General features: G+C 41.4%; 1 protein-coding gene and 1 pseudogene across 1 annotated transcript; one reads left to right on the top strand and one right to left on the bottom strand.

Annotated features, from left to right (window-relative positions):
- Positions 1-5,856: 5,856 nt before the first annotated feature.
- On the top strand, positions 5,857-9,336 carry LOC147904581 (uncharacterized; annotated as a pseudogene).
- Positions 9,337-12,421: 3,085 nt separating this feature from the next.
- Positions 12,422-21,906, bottom strand: LOC147904580 (putative inactive receptor kinase At5g10020). Its single transcript, XM_087387367.1, has 3 exons — positions 19,770-21,906; positions 13,680-15,425; positions 12,422-13,426 (listed from the first exon to the last, which is right to left on the bottom strand). Exons 1-3 carry the CDS (start codon positions 20,794-20,796, stop codon positions 12,837-12,839), a joined length of 3,363 nt encoding a protein of 1,120 aa, XP_087243493.1. The 5' UTR covers positions 20,797-21,906; the 3' UTR covers positions 12,422-12,836.
- Between the last annotated feature and the right edge of the window lie 316 nt (positions 21,907-22,222).

Raw genomic sequence — 22,222 nt, 5'->3', positions numbered from 1 at the left:
GAAAGGTTGGTCAAGTTCTAAGGTAAAGCGATAACAAGCCAGGGAATATAGGCATTACCTGTCTACCCAAGCTCAACTTTATTGTTCTAACAAATGGTTGGTTTAGATAATGGCAGGTAAGTAGACCCTGACCTTGGAGCCTTGACTACCCGATGGATTTGACTGATTGAATTAATTGTATGGTTCATTTATTGATGGGATTATTAAATCTAAACACACACACACATTTTCTATACTTTACACACACACACCCATACACACAAACTCCCTTCCTCACATTTTCTTATCTTTGATAACCCCCTAAGTTGGTTTTCTCCCCCCTTGGTAACCTCATTATTTGATAACCCCCCTAACCTAGTTCTCCTCCCTTATCTTTGATAACCCCCCTAGGGCCTAACTTGGATCAATTTATAATAATGATATTAAAAATTGGGCACCGTGCTGGCACTACTAGTTACTACCAACTCACTACCAATTAGTGTGCACATGCATCAATCCTACTTACCATGCATGATGACAACCACCGTGTGGTCTAATGTAGAGATTGAACTATAAAAAGTCCCTAAAAGTATACAATTGCTAAGTTTTTTAAATTTTTCCAGTTGTTTTATCAGTTTTCACTCAGGTACCATGCACCATAGCATTCAATAGGCTTAATTGGGATGACACTTATGATAATGATAGCAGAAATTGGCCATGGAGATTAACTTATTAAACAATAATTGGGAAAATGATGTAGCAGAGAGCACCATCTAGGTGAAATGTTGGTGTGGTAAGAATTAAGTGGTTGCCACTATGCTTGTAGCCAATTAATATGTAGCGGGCCTGAGTTTGATTAGGATTATGTGGGATGACTTAGTTTTACTACATTTTAGCCACCGGACTTGTAGCTAATTAAGTAGCCACCAAGCTCCTAGAACCACCTGGCTTGCATGATGAGACAGCCATCTAATCCACCACTATGGACAATGAAGTTTGCACAAATGGGGTTTGTTTCCCCCTTCCAAATGAAGTGCCACATTGGAAAATTTTCTTGTATTGCCCCTTCAAAATGATAATAGGAAGCCAATTTCTCATCGACTGGCAATGTAATCAAAATGGTCAATTTCTGGTTGAGGTGGCTAGGTGGGAATTGGCTATTGAAGTACCCTCATGTAGCCTCGTCGACTTCACATAGCTCCACCGTCATCATCTCACCATCCTCTTAGACTTCACACTACTCCAATCTCATCATCTCCACCACCCTCTTTGACTTCACATTGTTGGGCCCTCGTTTCCATAACCATCATTAACTTCACATTGCTCCACCCTCAGTTTATACTGAGTCATCTTGTTGCACCTCCTACTCCACCCTTTGGATCTACTAAGTGCTATGTCTCACCTCTAGCTCTAGCTTATTCCGTTCTTGTTCCTATCTATCTCAAATGCGGTGGTAGTTCTCTCCCAAAATTGTAGAGTGCTTGGTATGCTATAGGACCTTAAGTCAAATGGCAATATACCCCATTTAATCCATGTGAGGTCAGCATTTTAGGCTTCACAATGATTCAGTTTATTTGTAGATACTATACGGGCCACATTCACAGGTGGATCAGGCCACAGAAATAATAAGAGTTTTTGCAGTGCCAAGCAATGGATTGATCTTCATGAATATCATCTTGAATATCTCACCAAGTGAGTAGAGCTTTTTGTGAAGTTAAGAAACTCAAGCACTTGCTTAGCTGAGCACTCTTGTATTGATAGAACACCTTTTTGTAATATAAGCTTGTAAATACAAACAAACTTGTTATGAATCTTGGTCTTGTGAGTAGTGCATTGTTTTTTTCAACAGAACACCTTTTTTTAATATAAGCTTGTGAATATATACAAACTTGCTATGAAATCTTGTCACATGAATAGGTATTGGTCTTATTTGAAAAATCCTAATATTTATATGTACACAATTTTAGTTAAGCTTTAGGATTGTCCTTAATATTTTTTTAGGATTGGCCTTAATTTAAGGCTTCCAAAAATATTTTACATGGATGGTTGGTGGGCTCAACCATCATGTGTTGTCACTATTGTGTTTCACATATTATCAAAGTCAATATGGCCCTTGATAAGTCCCTTTTAGAGGCAAGGGCCCAATCGACATGCCCTATATGTATGATGGCATCATTCATGGTCTTTCAAAAATAAACAGCCATCTAATTTGCATCCAGTGTGCTTTTTAATAGTTTAATTGACGTTCTTTGTTGCTTTTCTAGCTCCAATGGCTAAAACAATTGCCTTTTTTAATAGCTTAATTTATGTTCTTAGCGTGCCATCTTGGTGGTTGGAATTCCGAATAGCATGTTTTTCTAGTGGAATGAGAGTGTAATTAATAGTCTAAAACTAGTGATTGTTAGCTAAGTTTTTAAATACTTTAATAATTTTTAATCTTATCATGCCACCAACCCATGTTGAACTAGCCTAGTTGCTAAATTTTATTATAGTTTGATTAATAGTTAAAAATTAATGTTTAAAACTAGCTTGCTGGTTGGAACATGTTTAAAATAATGTTTAAGTCTAGCCCGCTGGTTGGACAACGTGTTTAAAATTAATGTTTAAATTAATTCTAAAACTACCACACTAGTTGCAGGAGAGTTGCAGTTACACTTAATATCTAGTAAATCATAGGCTTATTGTGGTCAAATAGTGCCAAAAGAGTGCTAAATATTGATCAAAAAATCTATTTAAAATTAATTTTTAAGGCCATCTTGATGGTTGGGACAACATGTTTAAAATTAATGTTTAAGTTATTCCCAAACCCACCACACTGGTTGCAGTTAAACTTATCTAGTAAATTGTAGAATTATTTGTTCAAATAGTGCCAAAATAGTGCTAAAAATTGGTCAAAAAGTGCTAGAAAAGTGCCCAAATGTGCTAAAAAGTAGTCAACAAGATTTTAAAAGTACAAGAATTATGCTAAAGTGGATTCATTAAAAATAATGAAAAATAAAACATGTACATCTCAGAAAGTGTTGTAAAACCATCAGAACAGTCCACGAGCTGATGGGAGGAACTCTTCATCAAAGGGCTTCTTCTTGCTTTAATAAAAAAGTGTTGTAAAACCATCAAAATGGTCTGTGAGCTTATGGGAAGGACCCTTCATCAATGTGCTTCTTCTTTCTTTCATCAAGGGGGATCTTTAATTCAAACAGGTGCTACTTCTTTGCTAATGGGTTCTTCCCTAAGCTTCATCAATGGGCTCCATCTTCCTTTCATCAGGGGGTTGTATCTTCCCTTCATTAAATGGGAGCTCTTCTTCGCTACTGCTAATGGATTCTTCCCTTCATCAATGGCCTTCTTTCTTTCATTAGGGGGCATTATCTTCCCTTCATCAAATAGGGGCTTCTTGTTCCTTTTATTAGGGGGATATCTCTTCCCATCATCAAAGGGAGCCTTTCTTTTTGTAGCCAATGCACATGCCACCTTTGCTTTCTCTAGATATATAGCTCTAGCAAGCAGTCTCTCCATGTCTTAAGCATTGGCATATGACAATATTTGCATATAGAGGTTGCATGCACAAACACCCTAAAGAAAAACACATGCATAGCATTTTCACACTGGGCCATTAAATCTAGCAGGATATAGCACTTATCTATAATGTGCCCACAATGGAGTGTGCATGTACATCCCTGCCACATTGTAAGAGGATATCTCTCTGGTTTACTAATGCAATTGTCAATATGAAAGTCTCACCTTGTACATGTGCAAGTTTTTTCTTGATTCCTTCGTTCTCATTCTAAGAGTGTAGACATTCTCCCTCAACTCCTCCACTTGATGGAATTAGCTCTATCTGATTCTACTAGCTACAATTGCATCTCTTGAAATTCTTTAGCAAATTTCAATGTAGGCCTCTCTTAACACCACTAGAGTACTTTGGTATCAAATTTAGGATGGAGGGCTGCCTCTTCAAATTTTCAAGTGCCACAGCATGCTCCTCCAAAGTGGTTTTCCCAATATTGAGCCTTTTTTTTCCAATATCGCACATTCTCATTCTTGTTGTGAGCTCTACCTTCGATGCTATCTATCTAATCTCGCTTCCTGATCTACATCCTTCTTAGCTTTAAGGCTCTCTTACAGCCCCTACATCACTACCATAGCACATGTGCATTGTCCCTTTTCAGTTGAGCTATAAGACCATCTTACTCAAGTAGAGACGTTGGTAAAAAACTTCCTTTTTTTTCTTTTTGAGCTTCAATTTTTTCTTTTATTTTTACTAGATTGGCCTCTACTTGGTTCTCATCCATTCTAGTATCTTCAAGCTACTAATGTACGTGCTTTAACTGTCTCTTTGTATTCCTTCTCAAACATTTTTAAAGTTTCACTTGCTTGGTCCTCAGTGTATTGTGCTTGCATGGCCTTCACTTTTAACTCCTCTAGTAAGCCTTGTACCAACTCTACCTTGGCCTCTACATCCTTCCTAAGGATCTTCTCCTATTGCACTAGTAATGTTGCATGGGTGGTTTCCATCTATAGCTTCCCCATCTGCTTCTTGTATTGAAAAGACTGGTTTTAAACAAGGAAAACGAATTCATAAAGAAAAGCAAAAGAATGAAAAAATCGAGCAAAAACTTGTTAAGGACCAAGGGAGAAAGTGATTTAGGCACATTAAATTAAGGAAACAAATAACTCTATTAAACTATGCATGTAAGACAAAGAAAACTAGAAAAATCTAGGATACTTTTAAAGCTTGCAAATTTTAGTTAATATATTAGCATAAAGAATTATGGTTGGAGAGAAAGTATAAAATAACAACTCAAATGAGTATGTTACAAAGAAAACTTATGCAAAAATAAAAGAAAAAAAGACTAGGACCAAAGGGCCATTAAAGAAATTATAGAGAAGCAATCCTAAGTGGTATTGCCCCTTGTACCAATGACTTGAAGCTACCATCTAGAGGAACAAGAGAAGGAGGAGAAGGTGTTTATCCTATATGTCACACTAAGGTCTTTTCAATTTTGACAAGATGCCACACTGTGCACAAGATCCGGAGCCGCTTTGGAAGCAAGTTGCAGAAAAGGGTAACTTTGCCAAAGGAGGCAGCAAGAATATTCCTACTGTTTTTGTGGATTGGAATGTTGTGGATCATACTCTCGTGTGCGTGCCCATCTTCTAGGACTAAAGAACATGGGTATTCAAGCACGAAGGTACCACCAAAAGAGAAGACAGCCATGGTGCATGTGAATCTCCTAGCAAGAGGCACAAGGGTACTATTGGTTCTAGTTTAAGTGCAGGTCCCAAGACGTTATCTTAAACGACCATGCCAGTTTTATTCAACAATGCTTCAAGGGAGGACCTTGATGAAGATGTGACTCATTGTTTCTATGCCAACGGATTACCATTTTCTCTTGCACGGTCTCCATATTTTACAAACATGGTAAGGGCAGTCACTTTATTTGTAAGGAGATAAAACCTCCAAATTATGAGAAGCTTTGTACCTCTCTTTTGGAGAAGAAGAGAGCAAGAGTGTCAAGCAGCCTATCCACAATTTAATCTACTTTGGCTGTACTATGGATGCTCGTTTGTTTCTTATCGCTGGACAAAGACTGCAAGGAGGTCTCTTCTCAACATTGTGGTTTGTAGTGCACAAGAAATTGTATTCAAGAAATCCATAGATACTAATGGAGAGACAAAAATTAGAGAATACATTGCAGCTGCACTGAGAGAGACTATATTTGAGTTAGGCCCTGAACATGTAGTTCAAGTTGTTGCTGATAATGCCTCGAACTGCAAGCTAGCTGGTCATCTTGTGGAGCAAGAGTTCACAAATATTTTCTAGAACCCATGTGTTGCCCATTGTTTAAATTTTGCTCAAGGACCTTCAGCCCTGGCATGGATGGACTTGGCAGTCTGTTAAGGCAAGGAGGTGCAGCAATTCATCTCCAAGTTGTTGCTGATTATGCCTCGAACTACAAGCTAGCTGGTCATCTTGTGGAGCAAGAGTTCAAACAGATTTTTTGGACCTCGAGTGCTGCCCATTGTTTAAATTTGTTGATGAATGACCTTCAACCCTCGCATGGATGGGCTAGGCAATCAGTCATGGCAAGGAGGTGCAGTAAAAATTCATCTCCAATCATGAGGCACCAAAGGCCATGCTATCCAAATTTTTGAAATTCAAGTTGTTGAAGCTAGGCAATACTAGATTTCCAACAAACTTCATCATGCTCCACTGGTTGGTAAAGGTAAAAACGTCCTTGAAGAAGATGGTTGTCAGCCAAGATTGGGATGATTGGAGAGGTCGCAATGATGAAGCCTTGCGACCATACTGTCAACCTCATTTTGGGATGAAGTGGAGAAGTATGTGAGAGTGTATTGGCCTATCATGCTCATGTTATGATTGGTGGACAAGGATGATATATACCTTTGTAAGACTAGAATAAGTCCAATCATACAAATTTAGATTTTTTGTTGTTATAAAGATCAAAAAGCTACAAAGGATATAAAAGAGAAAATGAAAGAGAAGAAAAAAGAGGTAAACAAAAACTTTTATGAAAAACAAAAGGAAGACATACTTAGCAAGCAAAGCAACACTTATGTCGTCATCAGTGCCCAAGCATAAGCAGCTATAGCCTACACTGGGTTTCTAAAGACCCGCAGAGTCTCTTGGGCAAACCCAGTGCTTACTAAAATACGTCAAATAAACAAAAGAGAATGAAAACAAGAAATAAAGAAGAAACGAAGCAGGTGACTAAGCAAAAATAAACAAGCAAGTCAAGAGACAAAATCTTCCAAAAAACTAGAAACTCTCTCTCTTATTTAAAACATAAAAAGCTAAATGGCCCTTTACACTTATGTATCGTTTCTACAAAGAGGCAAAAATACATTTCTAACTTAGAAAGCACAAGCATACTCAAACAAACTCTCTTTTGAAACTAAAAGAAAAACGGGCTATTCAGCTCTCCGCTTTTTGTTTTCAGCTTATGTTCAATCATTCTAAACATACCGAAGGCCGATACACCATAGATAAAAGACTTCATATTTAAGAATGTACGAACTTTTTTCATTATTTTCCTTGGATTATACCTCTTGTGTAATAGTAAAGTGATCAAATTACTACATTGAGGGATAAAAGACTCCTTAGTTGTACAAAGGCGAGAAAATCTATGGAATTGGGAAGAAATGACTCCATATTTTGCCAAATCAGAAATGTTTGAGTCAATGTGAGGCATTTTTATAATGTGTAAACCACTATATTCAAGTTGTTCACGTTTATCATATATATCAACGTCTGATCCTATGGTAGATTGAGAAATTCTAAGATCTAAGAAAACACAAGAATCCCCTCTTGAAGTGCAGTTCAGTTCACAAGAGTCACGAGGATAGCCCGGGGGATTCACCCTTCATGAAAGGGGGACGTCACCTGCGTGTATGAACTTCAAGAAAACCCCCTATTTAAGATCCATGTAGGATGATAAAATACCCCTATTTAAGCTTATAAGATACCACCAAAATTCTATTATGTCCCCCCTTTCCTTAAATCTACGTTCTTTCTCAAGCATTTAGATCACACAATAAGAAAATTTAGATTACCTTCCCTATGACTATTTAAAACCATACACAAAACCAAACTTGTTTGGACTAGTTATCCAAGGTAGCCTATACTATGTCCCCCCCTCTTAAATATGGCATGGCCCCCCTAACTTAAATTCAATATTGGGAAAAAATAAAAGGCCCCCCACCCCTAATGTATAAGCTTATGCCTCATTAAAAAAAACCCCCCTATTGTACACTCACGTGATATCATAAGTTTCCTCTTGTGAATCCCCTGGGGAGGATAGATTCCTTCTCCAAAAGCTCTAGCGTCTTTGTACATAAAGTCTTGAAAGTTAGGAACATCTGGTACAAATAAATCATCTATAAAACACCTAACTTGACTAAGCTTATGTAAAATGATAGGGCAAGTATTGATAGAAATAAGACAATGCATAAACTCAAATTCATAAGTGAAAAGATAAAAGTTTGCTAAAAAGACGGCACAATTAGTGCCCATGGGGATTCCTATAACTTGTTGAAACAAAGAATCACCTATTGTGATGTAAAGATTATCTAAAAGAAAATCTATCCAAGAGCAAACATCTTCCACACTTACTACCTTTGTGTATCTTTTCTTTTTAGAACCTATGTCATGATCTTTATTTTTTAGCCACAAAAAGTCAAAGCATAAGGTTGTTTTCTCAACTTTTAGCACTTTGCATCTATCTTTATCAAATCTTAGCTTGAAAACTTCAGCCACTAGCTTTTTAATTCTAAACTTCATGTCTTCCAACTCGATCTTTGTGTAAAGCGTGGTAAAATCATAGGTTTGAAGGAGAATAGGAGACTCTTTTTCTTGAATGCTTCGAGAGGAATTAAAAAATTTTACAACAAGAATGACTCCTACAGAGTCATTTAAAATCCAACTTGAGTGTGAGGGGACATCTGCCTCTTTTAATAAGTCCCTCCAAAGTTCATGGACACTAGGCAACATGGCTTTGAAGCAATAGCTTAGCCATTTAGAGACATCCGTCAAAGTAGTCTCACAAGCAGCTATAATAAATCTTAGCTTTTTGGAGTTTTGTGAAACTTCCAAGTAGCACAAGAAAAGGTACGCTTGGATTGCAAACAAACCCTGAAGACTTGCAAAAACTCTGATGTTTTGAGATCAAATCCTTTTGAGAAACTAAGGTAGAGGCATAAGTTTTGGCGTGATTTATGAAGGTATTGATCAAATACGTGAGACTAAGAGCCCTATCTAGAGAAAGCAACGGAGACATTATGTATTGAAGAAATAAGAGAAATTGCAGAAGTGAGATGGGATATGCTTCATTCCTCTCTCCACCCAACAACCTTTCTTCTAAATCAAAAATGGTTCTGCAGAATTCAAAACAAGATTCCAAAGTGATGGGAGGTTGGAGGCAAACTTTGGATAGAGTGGGGAAGGATGTTGCAATGAGAACTCTAAGGATCAGTTGTCAATGTATCTTGGCCAAGTGGGTGCATTTGGTGAGCTATCCGCTTCTTCACATAGAGATTGACTTTCTCCTATTGCTTGGTGGGACAACTATGGCTCAGAAACCCTTCAATTGCAAAAGTTGGCACTCAGGCCCTCTCACAAGTATCGAGTTCTTCTGTAACAGAGCAAAATTGGTCAACTTATGGATTCATCCGTTCAGTGAAACGCAATCGGCTTGCTCATAAAATGACTGAGGATCTTGTATATGTGCATAGCAACCTTAGCTTCTTTCTAGAAGTGATCCATCATATAAGTCCGGCCCTTCTCAGAAGTGGGATGTTCATGAGGGGGAAGAGGATGATGGCGCAATTTCCATGTAAGTTTCATTTATGTTGTAATGTCTATGTGCAATGAGCATATTTTATTTATATGCTAAGCTTAATGGGACCTGTCATATTGCTTGTGTGTACATATGTTGCTATGAATTACTTGTCATCTACATGCTGCAGCAATTAAAATTTTGCTTAATGGTTGAAACATGCCATCTAGCTCATGTGCATTATAGCAGCCTGTAATTGCTGTAGAATTCTTAAAGTTATATACATAGTTTCACTATAATTGCTGCAGAATTCATAAAGTAATTGTGTGTGTGCATATGTTTCTGTAATGTGGCAGATTCCACAAGTTATGTGCATCCACACACTTTCTTTACTCAACCTACCCCTGCCGTTTCCTATTGATTTAGTTGGCATTTCATAAATGTTTCCATGCTGGAACGTTTCCTGCAACTTGGGTGAAAGGTAAAAAATTGGGCTGAATCTATTTCCAGCTTGAGGTATTCTTCCAGTTGCCTTTGCAGCTCAACTTCTTTAGTAAAGATTAACCTATAGGAAGGTCATTTTGCCCCCGGGCCCTAGCATAAGTTCAATTTTGTTTTGAGCATTCCACTCTAGAGGTAACACATAACAAAACAATCAAAGAACCCCTCTTTAATCAGATCAACCAACTTGGCTATTTTCCCATCTTGGTTAGTCTCAGTTCACGTCAACATTTTCTCGATTGACTCTACTGATGATGTATTAATAATCTCGAGCGTCCATTATGAAGACCAATGGTCCTTTAGATTCTCTCGGAATGTCATGCCATTACTAGGGCTATATCTATGTGAGCAAACTTAGTCAAAAGTCCAACTTCTCCACATAGTCTTGAATATGAAGCTCTAACTTGGTAACTCTTTGGTCCCATACTTCAAAAGAGCTTCCATCTGCCAATTCACTGTATACACATAGTCAAATGGGCTATTTTCAATTTCAACATCTTCACGAGCTTAGAGTTAATTACATTGTGTTTTGACTATAAGTCAAACAACACATCATGGTTGGCTACTTGCACTTTCATCTTAACCAACTCCGTATCATTAAAGACTGTATACCCATTGCTATGGGCTTAGATAAAATGTTATCACATGGTTCAGCCCCCAATCGTCTTCGCTTGCTTTTCATATCAAGTACTTGTTGCTTGTATAGACCCAGTCGGCTTGCCTCTGGTATCTTCATAGTTTAGGGCTATAGCTATTGCTTCATCTAACATGTTCACATACTTAGCCTGAACTTCCATTTCAATCATGTCATTCAGTCAAAAGATATGATCTTTTACTTGCACCAATTGAGGAAGAGGTTCAAATATCTTCAAGACTACTTCCCCAAACATATCAATGTACTCAACTACTGACAACCCCAATCATATAAACCAAATCCCGATTCCCAACACACCGCTATATAGACATAATGCAAGCACCCAAAACTATAAAAATGTAAAAGACTTTATGGCATTTCAAAAAAACTGCAAACACCTAAGATTGCAACTTGAGAGAGCAGAAAGTTTCAAAACTCTAGCAGCTGAATTCAAGAGGGAATAAAAAAACTCCATGGCCCAATTTCTCCCATGTAGCCTCAATAGTTTTGCTTTGTCAATTTGCTAATTCTCCTTTGTTTACACCCAACACATATAAATGTCGGTCATCTATAGATAATGCCAACTGACCCTTATGAGATCATGCTATCTTGACCAGAGCATAACATTAAACCATACCGAAGATGGTAAAGTCTTATTGAAAGATGATAAATCACACCAAAGGTGATAGATCCTCTTGAAGCGATAGAGTCCTACTAAAGGTGACCCGGACACACAGTGTGGTGCCATAGTCTATACTGAAGATAGCACTGTAAATGACGCAGTCACACTGAAGGTGGTGTGGTCACAATGAAGGTGACAAGAGCTACACTACAGATAGCTACATGGTGATCAGCCATGATAAGAGCTCTCAACTGAAAGTAACCATGTGTATAGGATTTGTAAAAGATAAAAAGCCAAGGTCTGGCCAGGGTCTGAAGTCCTATCACAAGAAGTCACACGTGTGGTCAGTAAACATACGATCGTAAGAAAAGTAAATGAAGATAGGATATCCAATATTAATCCATAAATGTAGTGGAGAAAAAAAATATAGGTATGTTATAAAACTATAGAGGCTCATACTTCTGCCTCCTAGTTATCATCAAGACATTATTCACACCGTCATGACCACTTGGGGCAAGATTCGGGTTCCTCATGCACCGTAGTAGCCAGAAAAGCTTCCTTCATAGAGACTTCAGGTTTCATGGCATTTCCACTCCTTTCAAATCCTGAAAGCCTTTTTCCTATCTGAATGATTGTGCGTGAGGCTCTCATAGGATATTTGTACTTTGGGCGTAGTCAATAGAAGTTCATTTCCTTGCTCCTAAGAAAAAGGCCTAGCACACCAATCAACTTCGCATTGTACCCAAGGATCACAAGTTATATCATTTAATTATCATGCCTCATCAAGCATCCAAGCATCACATGATTCATCACATGAACCAATGATATATTTATATACCTAGATGAATCCAAACTCATCCTTTAAAAACACAACATAGTGCAGTTTCAATCTCATGATAGTCACTCACAAGGTTGAAAACCATAAACTCCATCATGCATAGCAGGGACTAGCTACTATGACATCCCCACTGATGTCATCAGCGCCCACCAGTGGGTGTAGACCATAGTATAAAAATATGCTCTCACACAAACAAATCCACACACCCACACATACTTGAGCATCCATTTATACAAAGTCTTCGTACTGAGTTTCTGTCAGCACTCCGGAGGTGAAGGGCAGACTCAGCCATGACTCACCAGTGGGTGTAGACCATAGTATAAAAATATGCTCTCACACAAACAAATCCACACCCACACATACTTGAGCATCCATTTATACAAAGTCTTCGTACTAAGTTTCTGTCAACACTCTGGAGGTGAAGGGCAGACTCAGCCATGACGAAGGCTAGCAACGAAATATTTACATAAGAAATACACACCTAGCACATTCCAGGGAAAGACTATCCAATCCAAAGCATGTCATCCCTTTTACAATTTCCATTGATTTAGTTTGAAGAAATTACATTGGTCCAACATATACATGTTGAGAACTGATTTAGTGCCAATACATAGGGGAATGCCTTAGTAAGTGAATGAAGCAAGCTAAAGAATGCATTAGTAAATGCTTGAAGCAAAAGAGGGGGAGAAAAAGAGCAATTAGCCACCGACACCAAGTATTACACTTTCCTCAATGTCACACCTTTAAAAACTGAAGCTTCCAAAATTTCTGAAAGTGGAAAGATTGTAAGTAGTATATTCTAGTGGGTTAGAATGAACTTCCAGTCAGATTGAAGATATCCATTGGAATTAGCAACAGGTCACATCAACTTTTAACTGCCATTTCTATCTGAGCTGCAGTTGAGAGGTGGGCATCACATCTGGCCCCATTCCACAACCTTTCAAGCTCAAACAACCCAAAGAACTTTCACACGGGAATCGAAGTAAGCTCTTCATAGACAGAGCGGATGTTTGGTCTTTGTGACTGCAGAGAGATGCACTTAAGGGCAAGCACTAGCATTTCATCCATGCCTTTGGGAGGCTCTTGGTCTCTTTCTGTACCCAGAAGTGCTGGATCAAAGCAGTCAATGGCCCTGCTTTCACTGACCAATAACCTGACCCAGTCTGTTAGATCCACAGCCCCACAGTGTCCAGATATTATGTCACCTGCACCTTTCCCTGTCAAAAGCTCTAGCATTAGTACTCCAAAAGCATATACATCTCCCTTCAATGATGGTTTGGGTTTTTTCATGGTGGCTAGTTCAGGGGCCCTGTAGCCAAGTGCACCAGCATTCAATATCTGATTTGCTGTTCCTTCACAGGTCATCAACTGGTGTAAGCCATAGTCAGCAAGCCGCCCATTAAGAGTTGGCCCATCAATCAAGACATTGGTTGCTTTCAAATTGCCATGAGGCAAATGCCGCTGATCATGAAGGTAAACCAACCCTCTGGCAATATCTACAGCAATCACTAACCTTTGCTGCCAAGAAAGAGGCGAATACCTTTGCCCAGACCTATCTGCAAGAGGACACGTTGGTTTTAGAGTCCTGAGGTCAGAATCCACAAACACCTCAGAATAGAGGTCTCAAGAAACAACTAGACTGCAACTGTAGGAGTCATGCTATGATTCATTTGAAAGCTAAAATCGATGAACTCAAGCAATATGCAGTCTTTCAATAACAATAATCTATCAAGATAATCAACATTTAGGTATGGATTATAGACATTGCAACTGGGTGTCAAGAAAACAGACGAGAACAATGATAACTACCAGAAAAATGTGCTGCTAGGCTCCCTGATCTCATAAAGTCCGATAGTATGAGTTTTTCATGCTCACGAGGCCCCCAGTAGTAACCCCTCAACGGAATAAGATTAGGATGTCTGATTTTGCGAAACTTCTTTGCTTCACGTGCAAATTCTTTCTTGTTCTTGGCCAGGCCTTCCCGTAACCACTTAACTGTCAGAACATGGCCATTATCAAGAGTTGCCTTGTAAGAGGTTCCATGGCTGCTTCTGCCCAGCACCTCTGCAGGTGCCCTAGATAGCTCCTCTGCAGTGAACTTTAAGGACTTGTCAAGGAAGTGCAGATCCCCTGCAAGTCGATCTGGTGATCGCACCTTCAAAACAATGGGTGAGTCAGCCGACAGGAACTCTTCTGCCACTCGTAAGGATTCGTGACATGAGTTTGATCCAGGTGAAGATTTTTGCCTTGACCTTGAAGGTGACATCTCCACGCTTGTGAGCTTTGATGAGCCTTCCATGTCCATTTTCGCTACTTGTGACAATGGATTTTTAATTTCCTGTGATGAGTCCCGATAGCTTGAGACAGGAGAGGTATTTGTGGTCTTCCCAGGGGAAAGAAGCAGATCGGATGAAAAGCTCATCACAGGAGGAATGCTGTCACTATGGCCATGATAGGTGAAGTAGGCTGAGCGAGGACTCCACATCTTGTGACCTTTTCCGGTATCTTTATTGCTCTTATTGAGCTCAGAGCCTTTGCCATAATCCTGAGGTTTGGATAAACGTGTATGGTAGAGAAATAAACCAACCACTACAACAAGAACAAAACCTGCAGAGCAGCCACCAATCAGCCCAGCTTTAACAGCTGTACCAATACTTTTCCTGTGAGCATTAACAGGATTTATCAAAGGGCCTTTTGAATTGGGTGAGAAGCCCCATGGTGAGGTTAGACCTTCATTTCCAGGGAAAAATGACGAATTAGGAAACTTTCTCAAATTTTCTGGGATTTGACCTGATAAACTGTTGTTTGATAGATGTAACATTATCATACTGCTTGGAAGTGCATCTGGTATCGGCCCTGTAAGTAAATTACTTGAGAGATCGAGCCCCTGGAGCATGGTAAGATTACAAAGTGCATTTGGTATATGTCCTGAAAGGTGATTATTGCTGAGATCCAGTTGCTCTAGGTTTTGAAACCTACTAATGTCTTCCGAGATGTTCCCACTAAGCAGGTTGTATGAAAGATCCATGACAACAATTCCAGATAGCTGTCCCAACTGTGCAGGTGATCCTAAAGGGGATAATGGTGGGTAGTTTAGAACAGTGGTAAATGATAATGAGTTCTGTAGTGGGAGGCTTCCAGACAGCTGATTGTTGGATAAAAGGAGAGATGACACACTGGAGGAATTGAAAAAGGAAACGGGGATGGTTCCATTCAACTGATTGAAGCTGAGATCAATGGCACTCAATTTTGGGAAGACACCATAATCTGATGGAATGGGACCAAAAAGTAAATTGTGAGAGACATTCAGATTTGTAAGACGAACAAACTCTGAAACAACATCTGGTAATCCACCAGTGAGGTCATTGAAGCTCAAGTCAAGAATTTCAAGTGCATCGCCCCAATAATGCATGAAAGATAGATCTCCATAGAGCTTGTTATGGCTCAGATCAACAACAACACATGTCCCAATCTTTTGTGGAATATTTCCTGACAGTGAATTGGAGGACAGATTAAGAACTTTCAGTGATGTAGATAACACTCGGGTGATCTCCCCTGCAGTAAAACAAAATAAGTCAGCATTGAGCAATATAAGGTCTGCATCAGAGACAAGCTTCCACACTTTTCTCCTAAAACATTATCTGAATGCAGGAATAAAAGCTTTGTTATCTACTTTCCTAAGAGATACGCTGTAAAACCATAGGCACAAGCTTTGTATGTGTTTGATAGCATATGTTCCTGAAAAGCATACAAACATCTAAACTAGTCATGTGCAGAAACATACTGGAGCTGACTTTGTGAGGTCGTGCCCATTGGCCACCAGCTATCTGAGTGGTAAATAAGCACTCTACAATCCATAACCAACGTAACTTGATAAAAGAAGAAAGACAAGTTGCAGCTGGTAAGGCAGGGTGGAGCAGACTTCTTGGCAAAGACAGCTCTTGCTATAAAGCTAACAGCTTAACATCACCGCATATTATGGTCCAAACTCACAGAGTAAAAGCGCAATCTTCAACCTTTCGAAAATCACGTGCGAGGTAAAACTTATAAACTCACACAGCCCTGCATGAGCTCTATTTAATATGGTCTTTTATACCGAGTTGTAAAGCACACTGCACTGCCTGCCCATTTTTCATCCAGTTCATTTCACCCTTCCACAAGAAGTTGGATCCATCATGAATTAAAGTTGTCATTCCGTTTTAACAAATTTCACCAATCATCAATGCCATTTTGCTAATTGGGGATCTTGACTGTAAGAAATGGATGATTTTGGGGTTGTGCAAATCATCTTTCCTCGTGCAATTTATGTCTCTCTGTGTTCATTGCAAAGTTAGCCTTGAAAATCAGCAGAAAAGGCAGCATCCAATCCAAACTTTGCAATACAGCCATTGACAAATGGTGGTAATCTTGATACGAAAAGGATAAAGCAATCAAGGCAGCCATATATTGCATGGACAGCAGGACTGCATACTATGGCAACCTTCTGTACAACTGCTGATCCCTAAATGAAAAAGGCATACATTTTAGTCCCCACTGAAGAGCTATGCTGAGGCTATGTGGCTGTCCATTGCTGAGGTTATCAAAGGCTATCAAAAACTGATCCCATGACAGGATCGTGCATGTAGAGATTATCGCTGCTGTAGAACTGATGCTGGCTGTACCGCCTGCTGCTGCTGCTGTATTGGCTACTGGGTGAGGGAGCTGACTCCCTGGCTACTGTGCGGTGTGTTCCTGCTGCTGCTGGAGCTGAATGAGGGGAAAGGCCTCCTTTTATAGCCCTGAAGGCTCCTATAACTCCCATCTCAAAGATTGATCTGTAACTGCCATTCACAGACTGGTCTGTAACTGCCTTTTTGACAGACTGCTCTGTGAGTTTACAGATTAGATCTGAGCCCATAAAAGGTTGCTGAAGATTTCTATTGAAATTATGGGTCCCATATATGGCCTAGACTGGCTGCTGCTAGCAGGCTGGTCCCTTAAGTATTGCTGTTGTACCTGTCTGTGGACTGCAGTGTGCTGCAGAGCTGCCAGCAAGGTAGCTATGCTGTGGACTACCCTTGCTCAAGAGCTTAAAGTTCTAGCAAGGTGTTATTGCATGTCGTTGGCCTAAAGCTGAATACCACTGAATGTCAAACCACAGACAGTGAAGAAAAACTAAGCCAATCCTTGTCGAAAATCTACAACTAAATGGCCACTTGCTTGAAGTGATTCACATAGTGGTCGACTGCTGCAGGGCAGCTACCAAGGCAGCCATGCCACGGGCTACAGATGCCGATGACAGTACAAGTACTTGCTGACTTGGATGTACCATACAGGTACAATATGCCATACAAGTCGCAAATTTGCAGGATTGCAATCATGTCGCTCATTGGAGCTCAAGCCTTGCTCCTCTCGCAACCAAACTAAACTAGCCCATGTTGGCAGTGGAGTTAGTAGAGAAGTGCTCACAAAGACCAATGGCTCTGATACAAAATGTGAGTGTTGAATTGTACAGAGTAAACCAATATACCTAGATGAATCCAGGAACATTCCCAAACTCATCCTCTAAAAACACAACATAGTGCAGTTTCAATCTCATGATAGTCACTCACAAGGTTGAAAACCATAAACTCCATCATGCATAGCAGGGACTAGCTACTATGACATCCCCACTGACGTCATCAGCGCCCAACAGTGGGTGTAGACCATAGTATAAAAATATGCTCTCACACATACAAATCCACACACCCACACATACTTGAGCATCCATTTATACAAAGTCTTCGTACTGAGTTTCTGTCAGCACTCCGGAGGTGAAGGGCAGACTCAGCCATGATGAAGGCTAGCACTAAAGGAGAAGGCTAATCAAAAGGTAGTCCAAAATCTCTTCATTCAAGCTACAACTGCTTGTGAAGTCTAAACATTTTCATTTTAGTCTCTCCCCAAAGAGCATCTAAATCTAAATCTAGCTGATAGGGCAACGCACCATGTAAGATAGAAAGAATTATCACAATACCAGCAGGCCGCAACTTGGACGAAAACTTCACAAGGTGAAATCTGCATGTCCGCTAATACGGCAGAAGCATATACCTAGATGAATCCAGGAACATTCCCAAACTCATCCTCTAAAAACACAACATAGTGCAGTTTCAATCTCATGATAGTCACTCACAAGGTTGAAAACCATAAACTCCATCATGCATAGCAGGGACTAGCTACTATGTACAGAGTAAACCAACATGAAGCTCTATTACTAATCTGTGCAGCAACTATCTTACAAGTTCAAATGAAAGTGGGCAATATACACCGGTCAACTAAACCCTTACTAAAGTACAGGTAACAACATTAACTAGAGTTATCAGCTTAACCTGACATACATCTTCATTGTAGTACCTCTTTCACACGCATGTTCACACCCACATACATAAGGGCATCCACCTTCGCATAAGGAGTTTGTGCTGCTTTCTGACAAAATTCTGGGACAGACTCAATCAGATGGAGGCTAGAAAACTAGGACGTCGTCAATTACAGTTTCTATTGGAAATTGGACGTAACCTCCCCACCTATGAGCCCCCAAATGAGGACGATATGGGGGAGGATGACCTGTAGCAATGGTCAGGGTCAGAGAGATGCCATGTGGGCAGAGAAGAAAGCTGCCCTGGGGCACATCTGAGAGAGAGAACAAGAATACATGGCTGCCACATGGGCAGCACACATGCTACTGTGTGGGCACAGACATGTGGCTGCATGGAAGGGCTGCCTAGCAGGCGGCTTGAGCAGAAGCGTTAGCCGTAGGGTAGCACATAAGGCAGCCAAAAAGGGCTGTCGGGCAGAGGCCAGGAGCAGTCAGCAGTACAGCAGGGCCTGTCAGCCGTACAGACCAGGATCCAGTCGGCTGGGGTATGGATCTGGTCGGCTAGATCTAGGCGCTTCTAGCCTCTATATAAAGGCCCACATTGGGTGGTCTTGGCTTTCAAAGAAAGCCTCATAGTGTGGCTGCAAACCCCTTTGCTGGAAGGAGCGCAGCAAGGAGGCCTTTTGGATCAACATCTTGCCAGCCCAATGAATCTCCACGGGAGCAGGTATGTGGAAAAGAATTGGAGGTGCTATACAGAGGTAGTTTGAAAAGAATTGGGTTAACACCTTGCCAGCCCAATGAAGCTCCACTGGAGGGTGCAAGTTGAAAAGAATTGGAGGTGCTATACGGAGGCAGGAGGCAGCCTACGGGAGTGCCAACAGTCCACATCTACACAGCACAAAGGCTGCTAGATGGTAGTAGGCTGTGCACTACATTTTGTATCAGTATATTCTACGGAGCTGAAACCACATGACACACTAGATGCAATAGGAAAGAAGGTAAAGAAAGCTGGTCCAGAACAGGTGGACGAGTGGGACAAAAAGAAAGCTGAGGCACTGTCAATGATTATTGGAACGACAGAAAATTCCGTATAAACCCGCACATTGAATTGGTGGATACCTGGAAATAAGCATGGGACATCTTGAAAGACTGTACGAGACTAACAACTCTACAAAGATCCTCAAGCTCCAGAATCAGCTGTTCACGTCAGGACGGAGGGAGTTGCCGTGCATGACTATCTCATGAGACTGACGGTGGTCAGGGATCAGCTGTGAGCGGTTGGCCACAAGGCGGAGGTGAAGGGCGAACTTAGTCATGATGAAGCCTAGCAATCTGGGAGCAATAACAAACACTTGTAAATGCCATCGTAGCCAGTACAGTATAAATGGTATGGCTTGTTGTGTCCTTAGGTTAAGACTCAAGAGAGAGGCGCCACTGGAGTGAAGACACGTCCAATCAATATTCCTACATTTAATACAGAGCGACATGCTGGATGTATGTCGCTTCTTTCAGACAAAATAGAATAACACATTGGAAGATCACTTGGGAGGGGAGAAACATACCAGTTAAATTGTTACTGCTGAGATCCAATTCTTCCAAGAGACCCAAAGTTCCTGACAAGAGAGTTGGTGGCACAGCACCAGTGAAAAGGTTGTTACTTAGTCGTAGAGTTGCAAGCGCAATCACAAATTCAAAGTCTGGAAGGTCGCCAGAAAGCTGATTATTGCTCATATCCAAGACCCTCAATTTCTCCGCAAACAGAGAAGAGAATTGTGGTTGAGCTAAGGGACCAGTCAGTTGGTTATTACTCAGATTGACATATTCCACCGTCTTCAACAGAGTAAGCGTGTCATTTGGCTCCCATGGGATGAGTCCCGACAGCTTGTTGCTGCTAAGATCAATTGTCTGAAGGGATGAAAAAGCTAGAAAAGCGGGATCGATCCCTCCGCTGAGCTGATTATTATGCAAGTCTAGCACTGTCAAACTAGGCAAGTTTGACAATGCTGTTGGAATGGAACCAACCAAACCATTGAAAGAAAGATTAAGGGAGTTGAGACGCTGCAGTGCACTTAATGAAGGGGGTATGCTGCCACCGAGCTGGTTTGACGCAAGAGAGAGGTTGACCAAATTTTGCAGTCCGGTGAGAGTGCGGGGAATGATACCGGTCAACAAGTTCTGCGACAGATCCAGGAGCTTAAGATTCGTAAGTTTTCCGAGGTCGTCTGGAAGACTGCCAACGAGCAGGTTGTTGGAAAGATCGAGGGAGATGAGCATCTTCAAGCTGCCAAGAGTGTTAGGCCTGATACTTCCTTGAAGGCCAAGCCCAGGCATTGCAAGAGCTACAACGTTCCCGTCACTGCTACAAGCTACGCCGCACCATTTATCGGGGCATCCCAAGGAATCCACACTGTTTGAGGTCCAAGTTTGTGCAACGCAACCATTCTGGCCCTGCATAATCCCGTGACGGAAATCCAGAAGCGCTGTTGCATCATTCGCACACGCAGGTGTGAGCAGAAGTGCTAGCCACAGCAAGGGGAACAGGAAAGCACCCAGAATTGTCCTCATAGCCTCCATTCTTTCCAACTTCATGCTTTCTCCTTCCTAGACGTCTTCCTACAACACTCCGCACGGCCTCTCACCTCGAAAGAAAATTCCAAGACGTCGTCGAAGGAGATTTCCATTCTGCGCGTGCTCGTCCGATGCAGAGCCGAAAACTCTCGACCTTAATGGAGGAGCGCTTTGCTTTCCTCATGCTTCGGAGATTGCGGGAGTAAAATTGTAAATCAGCTTTGAGTTTGGTTCATGCAGGCGAAAGGGAGCTGAGCTAAATCTTCCCCCTCCAAGAAGATGCAGGTAGCCTGACGGAGCACATTGTGCCGGTTGATTTCCTAATCTTCAGGCTTTCTTGCGCAAGAACCAGTGCGGAACGTACAGAGCGAGTCATGTCGACAGCCGCGCACAATGACCAACGCGAAAAGCCTCTCGAACAGAGCTCAAATGCATGTTCAACAGGATTACTTACTGCATCTGCTCCTCGTCCACTCTTCGCATCTTCTCTGTTTAGCAGCAGCTGCTGCTGCTGCCTCGGTTCCCTTCTCAGTCAGAATCACTTCCCATCTCAGTAGTCTCTGCTGAACAAGATAGCTCGCTCTGCCGCCTTTCTCGTCCTATCCTCTGCAGAGCAATTTTCTTGGACGCCATGCTGTTGTTGTCAAAACTCGTTACGCTCGACGGGCATCTCTTTACTTCTCGACTTCTATTAGTCCGTAGGATTTGACTCTTCTTGACAAAGTATTCAAGCCAGTACAAGTCTTTACCACTGCGTTTTCCGGGCTATCAGCAATGCAGGCCACGGAGGCGGCTGAATTCCGGGCACGCTCCTCGGTTGTAGGAAGTCGAGCTGAATCTGAAGCTCTGGACATAGTCCGTCGGGGTAGTGAAGTCTCCCGCCAAAGCGAGAAGGAGGCTTCTCCCGCGAGAATTTGGCAAAGGAAATGCAAGCGCGATGGATGGGGAGGACAAGGAGAGGGGGAGGGCGAAATGTGGGAGAAAGGGAGGGGAAGGGGAGGAGAGGAAAGCTGGGAGAGGGGAGGGAAGGAAGGAAGGAAGGAAGGAGGAGGGGGAGGAAACGAAAAAGCAAAGGTGGGAAGATTCGAGGAGAGAATGGCGTGCAGAAGATTTGCAGAGCATTGGAAGAAGCAGAAGCAGAAGCAGAAGCAGAGCAGGGCTCTTTTTTCGCTTTAGTTTTTTTTTTTTGTGAACCATGCAACACCCCCTTCGCCTACCTCACCCGTTCCATTAAAAGTTGTTGCACTATGGTAATTTCGACCCTTCCCAGAATTGCTGCCCGCCACGGTCACCATCGTACACATGCACCCCTTTGATGCAAGGGGAAGGGGCCCTTTTCAGCCTTTACGCCTCCCTTTCCCTCCTCCCACAGTCCACTTGGCATCCCCCTCTCTCCACGTCCACGCCTCCACGTGTACGGCACCTCTCGTTCTTCCTGGCCCTCTTT

The sequence above is a fragment of the Dipteris shenzhenensis genome, chromosome 2 (assembly GCF_047967505.1).
Source record: "Dipteris shenzhenensis isolate YYH24624 ecotype China chromosome 2, Dip_SZ_1.0, whole genome shotgun sequence".
Classification (NCBI taxonomy): domain Eukaryota; kingdom Viridiplantae; phylum Streptophyta; class Polypodiopsida; order Gleicheniales; family Dipteridaceae; genus Dipteris; species Dipteris shenzhenensis.
This window is presented reverse-complemented; position numbering and strand designations above follow the sequence as displayed.

Coding starts and splice junctions, on each gene's coding strand:
- LOC147904580 (XM_087387367.1), bottom strand. CDS start 20,796: ATGAAGTTGGAAAGAATGGAGGCTATGAGGACAATTCTGGGTGCTTTC. Junction 15,426..19,769: donor CAGCAGTAACAATTTAACTG/GTATGTTTCTCC, acceptor GTTTTACTGCAG/GGGAGATCACCCGAGTGTTA. Junction 13,427..13,679: donor CCTAGCAGCACATTTTTCTG/GTAGTTATCATT, acceptor GTCCTCTTGCAG/ATAGGTCTGGGCAAAGGTAT.